The 11,424-nt window shown below is 30.5% G+C and overlaps 2 protein-coding genes across 2 annotated transcripts in view; both read left to right on the forward strand.

Annotated features, from left to right (window-relative positions):
- Positions 1-3,591, forward strand: part of LOC105626611 (extensin-1-like) — a 4,572-nt gene extending 981 nt beyond the window's left edge. The window contains exons 2-4 of the mRNA XM_012207904.1: positions 299-343; positions 1,206-1,325; positions 2,842-3,591. Of these exons, the coding sequence (XP_012063294.1) occupies positions 299-343; positions 1,206-1,325; positions 2,842-3,051 (375 nt within the window). The 3' untranslated portion in view covers positions 3,052-3,591. The remainder of the gene's footprint in view (positions 1-298; positions 344-1,205; positions 1,326-2,841) is intronic.
- Positions 3,592-5,378: 1,787 nt separating this feature from the next.
- LOC105626395 lies at positions 5,379-7,562 on the forward strand. The gene is made up of 3 exons (XM_012207695.1): positions 5,379-5,390; positions 5,776-5,811; positions 6,423-7,562. The coding sequence occupies exons 1-3, from the start codon at positions 5,379-5,381 to the stop codon at positions 6,648-6,650; spliced, it is 276 nt and encodes a 91-aa protein (XP_012063085.1). The 3' UTR covers positions 6,651-7,562.
- The last annotated feature ends 3,862 nt before the right edge of the window (positions 7,563-11,424 follow it).

Genomic DNA, 11,424 nt, shown 5'->3' on the forward strand with positions numbered 1-11,424 from the left:
ATATTAAATTTAAATTATTAATAATTATGATTCACATTGAATATTTTAATATGAAATCATTGTGTGAAAATATTTCTATTATTATATGAAAAGAGAAAATTTTTCAGTTATATTTCACATTTACAGTATTTAAAATATATAATTGAATTAAATTGATTAGTTGATTTTTATATTTTTCATTTTATATATATGACATAAACATATTTTGAATACATTGTGAATATATCTAATATTATTATATGTTGCTATTGTGCGTGTGCATTATATCGCGCAACATTATATTGCTGTATTGTTACAGATTGTTTTGTTTGCTGTTGTGGCAGTCGTCAGCGCCGGATATGAGGCAAGTACTTCATAATTATCATTCAAAGAAGTTCACATTTACATAAATGTTATAATTTATGTTATTATTTCTCTTTGTTGTGTGCGAAAACATATAGTAACACTAATTGTAATAACACCATGTAAATTATCTGTCAACGTTACTATTTCTCTGAATTTTACCTTTGTGATTAATCAAACTTTAATTATTTCATTCTTATTATTAATTTTTAGCAACTCTCGATGATTGTTTCTTCTTAAATAACTAAAATTCTTTATTATCCAAATATTCGAGCAACTCAAATCTTGATGAGAAAATACACTTTAACAAGGTATCTGTATAATTATTTCTTCTTAATCAGCCATTTTCAAATTTGTAGTTTTTTAATCTCTCAGTTTGAAATTAATCTCTCAAAAGTAAGTCATCGCTATCATTATTGCCGTTCATCAAGCATGACTGATTTTGTCTAACTTCTTATATTTTGACATTTCAATTTTGTTTTTACTTGAACTTCTTCTCTGTAAGATTTAATTATTTAATACTGATCAATAAATATATGCAACAACTCTAGTAACTCTAAACATTTAATAACAAAATCTTCTTTAATCTTTCTTCTCGTCTTTGCGGATGTTTCTATATCAAACATTATTCTTGTAATTTCTTCTATTCTTCGTAATTTTCTCAATCTGTAATAACTCCTCATTTCTTAAAACACCATCGCTGATTGATCAACGTCACACGGACTACGGAGGCTCGTTCTATTTCTCTTCTGACAACCGAGTATCTTTAGACGTACTCGGCGGGAAAGTAATTTCACGTAACACCCGTGTTATCGAGGCGATTGATTCCGATTATATGAAAAAGACTGTTTGACGCATCTCAGATCGCGCAGCCCTGGGAGGCTCCTGTGGTGCACGCTTCTCCAGTGGTGCACGGGCCTCAGCCTTGGGTCGCACCCGCGCCCAAAATCGTCAAGGTCGAAGCTCCCGTAGCGCACGGCAAGGTAATGGTGGTAGAAAATTATTCATCGAGAAGTCCATATTATATTATGCGATAGATATCTAGTTACCTCTGTGAGCAGGGCCCTAGCTGACTAGATAATTTATTGCGCGATGAAGGTAATGCACCAAGATAGTGGAGAATGTTAAAATAAAGTCGCTATAATAATGAGGATGGAAAAATATTGTTAAAGTATTCATAATTTAAAAAGATACTTAACATTCAATGTACATTTGATATTAATTCAAGTAAATATATTTTTAATCAATTTTGAAAATTCGATTAATTGAATTAATACAATGAGTAAGTAATAAATATTAATTATGGTTTATTATGATTGAAAAATATTTGCTATTTGATAAGATATTAATCTTCAGCGAGTATGGCTTAAGATATCTAAAACAAGTGCTATAATTACATAATTACAAATGATAGATAAGTAATAATAGTTTTCGGAAAATGTCAAACGAGATACCGAGCAGAAATTGTTACTTCGTATCGTTGATTGTGCCTTCTCTTTCGTTTAATGATCGGCTGATTTCTAATGTTACATTACGTTATTAGATCTGATCAGTAGTTACGTATCTTTCTTGCTATACGTTGCAGCTAAACAGGCAATGAAATAGGTGTCCGTGATCGTTAACTAATTGGATTTCCTACTTAATCGAAGACCTATAAAGAGTCGGTGACGAAACCCGACTCAATTGCACCGAAATAATCGGTGCAGCAAGTCGTTATGTAATGCTTGTTCCGCCTTCAAGTTCTCGTTGCATAATTAATGATAAGCAACTTGGATTACCTTTGTTCTATTCGTTTGCACAACTACTTAGAAATTTGATTGTAACTGATATTTTATTGAAGAAAGTAAAATGTCCTTTATAAAATTTTTTGCATTAAAAAAAATAATTATTGTCTTTATATTATTATAAATTTACAAAATTAATTATAATTACATAAAAAACATAATACACATAAATACATAATATAAAATTTTTAATTAAATTTTATTATTTTGTTTCTTAAAACAAATTTATTGTTATTAATTATAATAATTTAATTATTATATATTGATTATAATAATTTAATTTGAATAAAATAAAAATTAATTTAATAGCTTTAACATTAATTTTTTTATAACTTATTTTTAATATTATTAGGTATAAATTGCTTTCAATTAATTGTAATATTTTTTTGCAAAATAATAATAAAATAATTCTAGAGCTAATGCTTTATGGATCGATCGCATCTCGAATAAAATTGTATAGATGAATATTCTTACATTATTTATAATACACATTTAATATATAATTAATATATAATATACATTTTTATTTTTTATTTAACATATTTTAATTCTTCATACTTTTAATACATATATTGTTTTTATTATTTGATATAATTGATTATTTCTATTTTACGAATTGTATAGTTATCCTGACATTTACAGAAAAAAGCAATATTCAGAAAGCGTCTATATTATTCTGAGCATAATGATAATATCATTTTATTATTATTTACAGCAAGTCTACCACGCGCATTACATCCCCCAGCAGCCCGCCATTCCGCCTCCACATCCGGGTCCCCTGCATATCAAGGGAAACGACCACGTCAATAGATTACATTATGATGGTCCTCATGTATCGCATCCACATCTCGTTGGCGTTGAGCATTACGCCCCCGCTCCGGAACCTGAAATCTCCATCGTAAAGACTAAACACGGCTGGGATTAAGGATCCTGTATGACGATGCCTCTTAATTAAACCCATTGGTCTAGAGTGGTCTATACTGGAATGGCACTCATCTCGAATCTTATTGATCAAAATAATGACAGCAGACAACTTCGTCGACGATATATATATATATATTTGATTTTTCGCAAATCCAAATAATTTCAATTGAAGACAAATCGAATTTTGAAACCTTTAGAAGAAACGAAAAATCATGGACCACTCACGGATCGCAGACCAGGCAGCCAAACTTAAGAATAAAACAAATCCGTCTTGATTTTACCTTTAGAACTACATATGACATGCCTTACACAAATATACATGGACACGAATATCCGCATCTTTTTCTGTTCCTTCATCTTTCCCAACACCGAAATTCTCGTGCGGCAATTGTGGTATTGAAGAAGACATCATAACATCAAAGAGAGCGTTTTCCCTTTCCCCCTCATTTCTCGGATCCCGTCCTATTTTTCTTCACCGCACCAACACTTTTATTTATTTTCTAATAAAAGTTAATGTGTACGTCTTGTGATAAAACAGAAATTACGTTGTCGTTTATTCATGACCCAGATCCATTCTTTTTTGTTACAGTCTAATTTCGTTTTATTCTTATTTTTATGCTTATTTTTATTAAGTTTTTTTTCTTTTTTTTCATTTCTTTTTTTTCTACTCTCGAAAAGAGTGATAACGATTAGTTACGATAAGTCGGAAGAAATAAATTCCAATATGATTACGTGTAAAGTATATGTAAGAACATAAATTGTGTAACATATTATTAAATGAGTACATGTTACACCGTTCTACAATTTTCATCTCAGTTTTTTTCAAGCTACATTATCAAGTCTCCACAAGATCAGTCAAGTGTAACAAGATACAGGCACTTGTTTACAAGTTAATATATTGTACGAGATTGCATTTAAAGTTTATGAAAGTTTGCCTGTACTGCTTATAAACTAGGCCACTTTGCAAACAGGATTAATTATTATTTAATTAAAATTAAATTATTAGTTAAAAATTTTTGCTATATAGCAAAGAATTCGTTTTAATGATATAAAATAATTATTATATTTAGTAGTTGTTATAATAAAATAAGTTAATTTAATATTAATTTCAATACATCTCGACGCGTAAATTTTGTTATAATAAATGTAAGAAAATAATAACAATTTTATGTTGCAAGAAGAATGCGCTAATAATAGAAGCTTATCTGTAGCTAAAAGAATGCAATATATAATTTTTTATTTCTCATTTTAAATTTATTCTTGACTTTTGCATTTAATAAATTATTAATCGTGTATGCATATATATTGTATAAATGTTGCTTAAATAGAACTAGATAATTAAAAAATGAAACTTAATTACAATTAAAGCATTACAATTGTTAAATCATTATAATTGTTAAGCATTACAATTGGTTAAAGCATTACAATTAAAAAATATTGCTGAGAAATAATGAAACTTATGTGTCTTATATAATATTTATACATATATTAGATGTGAGAAAAAGTTCGTGACGTTTTTCCCATTAAAAAGCATTTAAAAAACGCTACGAACTTTTTCTCACTCCTAATATGTTTTAAAATTTAAATTTGTTCTCTGTAATCATATAATAAAACCTATAATAAACCTATAATAAACAAAATAATAATACAAATTAATTTTCTTCTTAGAAAATTTTGATAAATTGCATAAAGGATAAATAAATTTTCTAATTAAAATTAGACAAAAATTAATGTAGAGCTAATGCAGAAATAATTTGAAAATTAAATTATATATATATACACACATAAATAAGTTCATCCCAATCAGTCTAAATCAATTCTTCTACGGGAATCTTATGAGAAACACCGTAATTCCTTAAAGAAAAAAATCTTAGCGATTGCGTGAATTATTCGATCTAATCATTGTAATTTATCATCGCGATCTAACACGCCATTCTTTATTCAAGTAAAGCATATTTTATCTAACATTCACATTTACATATACACACCCACTTACCGATTATTGTGTAAGATTAACGATAATCGTCTATTTGATGGTCCACATCATGATCTTCTGCATCAGTATCTTTAAGGGTGACACCATCATTGATATCGAAAATATTGGAAGCGTGACAAGGTGTGACGTCGCGGTTGGGCGGGCACCTAACAAGGGGGCCCGAAAGGGTGTCGGTCGCATGGTTAGTGAAAGGGGTCTGTGCGACGTGCCCCCGCCTAATGCCCTGAGAGTAGGCCTGGACTTGGGCAGGGACCTGCTATAAAAGCATACCGCGTCGCCCCTTAGACATAGTGCTTGCTCGTATAACGCAAGAAAAACCATCGCTCGCCACCATGAAGTTCTTCGTAAGTTTTTCCCTTCACTTGCAACGACTTCGTCGCGTTGATTATCTTCAGCTTATATGCTTTTATCTGTATATAGAATTATGTTATATTTATGTAAAGAAAAATATTAAATCTTGTGTATACTTAATTATTTAACTAATTTTATTTTATTTAATGTAGCGTGTTAAAATTGTATATCTTTTATTTGACATATTTTATTTTACTTGTATTTCTTCTGAGTTTTTATTTGTCTGTGTGTTTATTTATATTATTCTTTCTTTTTATTTATTTATTTATTTATTGTTATATTATTTTAGGTAGAGTTAATTTTTTAAATTAGAACTTGTTTAAAGTTTTGTATTATGTTTTATTATTATATTAAACATTATGTGTTCTCTTGTTACAGATTGTTCTGTTCGCCATTGTGGCGGTTGCCAGTGCTGTAAGTATTTTATAATTATTATTTTAAAAAGTTTAGTTCTAACAATATTCCATACTTTTCTCTTTATCTGGATATTATTATTTTATCGAATTCTAAGTTAATACGCCGTTTATAAGTTACAAATTACGTACTATCAAGAAATGATCTATTATAGAGAATGTATAATTTTATATTATAATTATCTAGCAAACAATTACATAATATAACTATTTTCTAACAAAATATTAAAATATTAAAAATTAATATGAAATTAATAGAAATGTTTTAAGATAATTAAACGTAAAGCAACAGCTGAAGAATATCAGTATCTATATAATCCTAGACTTATCATTAAATTTTCTGCTTAATTAAATCTATTATCTCCATGTCGAAACCAGCCGCAATTGTATCAAATTGATCACGCTCGTTTGTGCAATTTCCGTCCCGAAGTTCCTATTATCCAAGCTATAATACTCTCTTGCATTCACTCGCAATTTCATAATGGGAGACTATGTTTCCTGGAAATTTTTTGAGATTATTAGATTTTCTGATCGCTTCAATTACGTAATAGCATGGATAAGTGAGAGTAGTTTTAGTGATTAATAAAACATCTTGTCTTCTTTTATATTTAGGGCCATTATGCGGAGCACATCCATGTCAATGGGCAACCCGCCATTCCAGCCCCCAAAACTCTTCCGCTCGCCCTCCACGGTAACGACCACACCACCCGCCTTCACTACTCTGGAACTCATATAGGGCACCCGCACTTGGTGGGAGTCGATCATTACATCCCGGCGCCGCATTACGAGCCCCAGATCGCCAACGTGGCCGTCCACGGCCACGGACACGGCTGGCATTAGATCCCATCACCTGAGCCAGCAGACTCGCTGGTCTGGAGTGGTCCACGCCGAATGCGTCATCCTGAGGCTGACATGAGGCAGCAAATCAGCAACCACCACGATTGGTGAACGAAACAACGAATGAAGTCTTTGTCGAGAGTTCCTTCTTTTGTCTCTTCGGCAAGACGTTTTAATTCTGCGAGATCGCTCGCCGAGGATTGTGGATGTCCGGCCTCAATGGCGAGGCTTGAGGATCTCCGGTCCGAGGGTCGAGGATCACGGAGGAATACCGTTGCGAAATTGCAATATATTGGCAGATCGAAATGGAATTCGACTGTCTCAGGATAGCTGCCATGACTTGGGCCACTCCCAAAGACCGTTCCCAGAAAGACCAGGCAATCAAACTTGAAAAAAGCCCCCCTCCCTCGCCACTCTCCCATCTTCTTTTCGTTTTGAAACCTTGACGCTACATATGACACGCATCGTATGAACATTGATGAACAATTAGGTCCTTTCGTCTATTTCCATTTTCCATCTCATTTCGTCAACGTCAAAATTCTGTGCGGCATACTAAAGAAGAGACCATAACATCACAATGCGGCCATTTCTTCCTGTCCCCATTATTCGTCTTCCGGCAGCAACATTTTTATTTATTTTATAAATAAAAAGTCGATTTTTACGTCTTGTGATAAAATGCATCGTTTGTTTTTTATTCGATTTCACCCCAAATACATATCTCTCGTAATTGCAAAATATCGCGTTACGTCATGAAAGTTATTCAACTAGAAAACATATATAAGATTAGATTAGAAAAAACAAAATGCCATAATGATAAAAAAGCAAATAATTTTAATACGAGAGCTAGATTAATCAAAGTAGAAAAAGATATTAAAAGTAAAACTGTATTAATTTAAATAAAACGAGAACAAATTCGCAGTTTGTTTGATATTTATTGAGGATTATTGGATTGGAAACTCATTGAGAACTGCTAATGCAATATGTATTAAGCAAATCATGCAAAACAACTCAATAGCGAGCTTGTGAACTCTCAGTAACGGTCAAATAATATGTCAATTTCGCGTAGTTAACTCATTAATGTTGCTACTTAACTGTATTTCATGGTTTCGACTACGTAATTCGATTGCACAAACTGATACTGGATTAACAAAATGCACTTTGTCGAGTAAACTGATCGTAATATTTATTCAATGAATACGAATGGCTTTAATATTCTTATCTTATTCATTCAAATGTATAGCTTTAAGGATATCTTCTTTATGAAAAGAAATTATTTTTATTTAAAAAGTTTACAACTTCTTTACATCATCCTTTCGGAATTGCATATCCGTCAGACTGCAATATCTATTTCACGGGAAAGGTTCTTCTGGAAACTTTATGTAAACAGCCCGACTGCGAATCAATCTAACGTCGCCGAGCAACGGATAATCCAAACAGAGTCACCCTAAAGCTGGTTGCTATTCTTTTCGTCGCGCGACTGGTATCGTGCATTCGATGCCGCGATGCGAATCGCGTATATTTTCTCACATAAATAATTGAATTGATTATAAAATAAATCTACTGCAATTACGTTCCATCGTCGTTTCTCATCAGTCTCATCAGGGGAGACGTTCGTTCACGAGGATAGAAATGCATCAACGGTATCACGGATGATGACTGTCATCAATGTGCGATTCGGTACGAGCTCGCTACATCGAAATAGTTCAACAAGATTTTCGCATGTGGTCCCTCAACTTTTTAGCTATGTTAAAATTTAGATACTTTAAAATTTCTTATATCTTTAGTTCTATTGCACGGACTTTTAATGAATTCTCTTTGACACCAAATGCTATGTTATAAAAATTTTTGACCTTTACTATTAAATATGTTTCTTTTTCAAAATGATTAAAGCCTTGCAATACATTTGTCGATGATATAATTTCATGTGTTATAATCATCGATAATTGAAATAATATTTTAAATTTGAAATAATTTATTTTAATTTGAAATAATTAATTTAAAATGTTTTATGATTATATGTCCAAAATTTTTGCGGACTTTGTTCATATTTTTAAAATTATACTGTTCTAAAGTACAACGAAGAATTTAAGCTATTCTAAAGTATAACAATGCAAGTATAACAATTAAAGATTACACTTTATTTTAATTAATATAATAATTAGTATCTTTATATTTTTTATCTATTATTATTATTAATATCTATTTTAATAATTAACGTTTCAAAGTTATATTTTTTCTTTCTGCAATATTTAAATTTTAATTATCTAATTATCTTATCATTATTTTTAAATTATTAATAAAAATCTTTATTTTTTTAATATTTTTTAAAATACTTTTGTTATACTAAATTATATTGTTTGTAATATTATTTTTTTTATTACAAATCCTATTTTTGTCTAGATTTATTTATTATGAATTACTTTGAGGTTTCGTTAAAAGATCGATGCCAAAAAGAATTCGATTTATTAATCTCGTTAAGTTCTCTTAGACTTGCTTGCGGTCACACCGCGTGATTTCAGCATCACGTCGGTGCTTTTCTATGAGAGGTTTACGAGTGTCTTTACTATTCGTTTGATCATTCGGAAAACATTCTGGCTGCAGTTTGCTTCGAGCAACGATTACGTAACAGGAAAGGAAGAATTATGCATTATACCTCGGCGAAACTGTTCTGCGGAAAAGGGACACGATATCCGACTGCACGATCGTTCCACTGAATGTATGTTCTTATTTACACGATAATCGTTTTGCTTTATTTCTACCCAATTCGCGAATATTATGCAATGATTTCAGCATCATGTTAGCGCATGCTAGCGTTACGTTCTTATAAACTCTTATAAGGATTCTCGTATGCTTTCGAGAGAAAGCAAAATTTAGTTGCGCTTTGTACACACATTTATTAAACACAGATTTTTTATTTAAACAATTTATTTAAATTATATCAAATTGGAAAAATTGTAATATTAAATCAAATTTATTGAATACTACTTAAATTTATTGAATTTAATTAATGAAATTTAATTAATTAAAAAAATAAACTTAAGAAAACGACTCTAATATTTTTTCAGTGATTTAATTAATTTTGAAACCTAAAGCTAATTTTTAAAGAAAGAAAGCTAATTTTTTTTTCTAGAATTGATTCTTTTAATTTAAAGTTCAAAATATGAATTGGAAAATTATTCTTTAATAACTGATGTGAGTCAGATATATATTCTATTAATGCAAAATTAAAATAGATATGACGATATCCTATTGAAAATTCTTACGTTCTCCAATTAATTTTCTGAAATGGCATGAGCGAATCATTTACATCAAAGTGAACGTTACCGCGGAATGTCGGAGAGTCCACGTTGCTCACCTACCTATAATTATACTGTACGTCGCTTAGAGATTTTCAATTTTTCTATTTGAAGCACTGAAACTCGAGAATGTAGAATGATCCAATCTATACAGAATACCAATCAATCTATACAGAATAACGTATAGAAACGGATGTTTTCTTCATAAAACATTGCTGCGAACTCAATTCGCAGCGGTGCGTAGCCGACTGGCAAATATACAGTTATGACTGCTACAGCAATCAGGTGCATTGCGAATTATTGCTTGTGACAAGCTTTTTCTGCATATGAATATTCGTTTCCTCGCGTTGCAATAACAGTGTAAAAAGAGAATCGTTATGGCCCCAAAATGCGATCACGCGAGATATATTATTTATTATGATCACGAAGTCGTTTATTTGCGCAATTTGCTTTTTTTTATTAATCTTCTGTCTCTTTATTAAACTGACCTTTTCTTAATAATTTCCTAATTAATTTTATTTAATTTTTATTCACCTGCAATATCTTCAAATTATTTTATTCAAATTTTAGTAAATTTTCTTAACGTTAACTTTTTATTTTACTAATTTTTTCTAAAATATATTATTTTTATATTTATTAAGTTTATTTTAATTCTAATAATTTTCTTTTACTAGAATGGAATATTTCATTCTTTTTCGAGGTGATAAAAAGAGAAAGTAACAAAAACAAGATAATACCTCTACATTATTAGATGATCATGTAAATTAATTCATGTTATACGTATCTTGATATTAGACGAATAACTATGAAATGCGTTTTACGCATTCGAAAGTTGATAGAAAATGTTGCATATCGTTGATTTAAATCGAGCCCCCAAGTTAATGAACACGCCCCCAAGTCGAGTAATAATCATTCGAGCGTAGAGACTAGTAAGTAAGCATGATACCAGTACCAATATAATAATTTACATGCACAGGCATTTAATTAGGTTCCCAGTCGCCTAGTCTGCCAGTAGCACATATTTCACGACGATAAATCTTGATTACTATCCCGACAAATATATTCCTCGATCAACTGGAGGAACTATTAATGCTTGAGTTTCAATTGCAGTTAGATATGGATCTATTTGAATTTATATGGCAATCGGGAGATGCATTCGGTACGCAATTTTATCTTGACAGATTACACTATGATATGTATTGAATTTATAGCAAGTGGAAAGTCATAACTTGCTTGAGAAGGATGAATGAAAACTTGAAATGTATCTTCAATTATCAAAATTCAAAAATTGGAAGCTTATTTGACTTTCACTGATTTTTTTTATTTTTCTTCTTTTTTAATTTTAAATTCTTTTTTTTAAATTATTAATTGTAATTTAATTAGAAGAATTTTTTTGTGTCTTTCGAGTTATTTTCTTTTGAGGATAAGAAATATTTGTGATGTCACGAAGAATTGTCGGTTTTCTTAATCGATTTATCTTT

This window comes from Atta cephalotes (assembly GCF_000143395.1).
Source record: "Atta cephalotes unplaced genomic scaffold scaffold00005, whole genome shotgun sequence".
Classification (NCBI taxonomy): domain Eukaryota; kingdom Metazoa; phylum Arthropoda; class Insecta; order Hymenoptera; family Formicidae; genus Atta; species Atta cephalotes.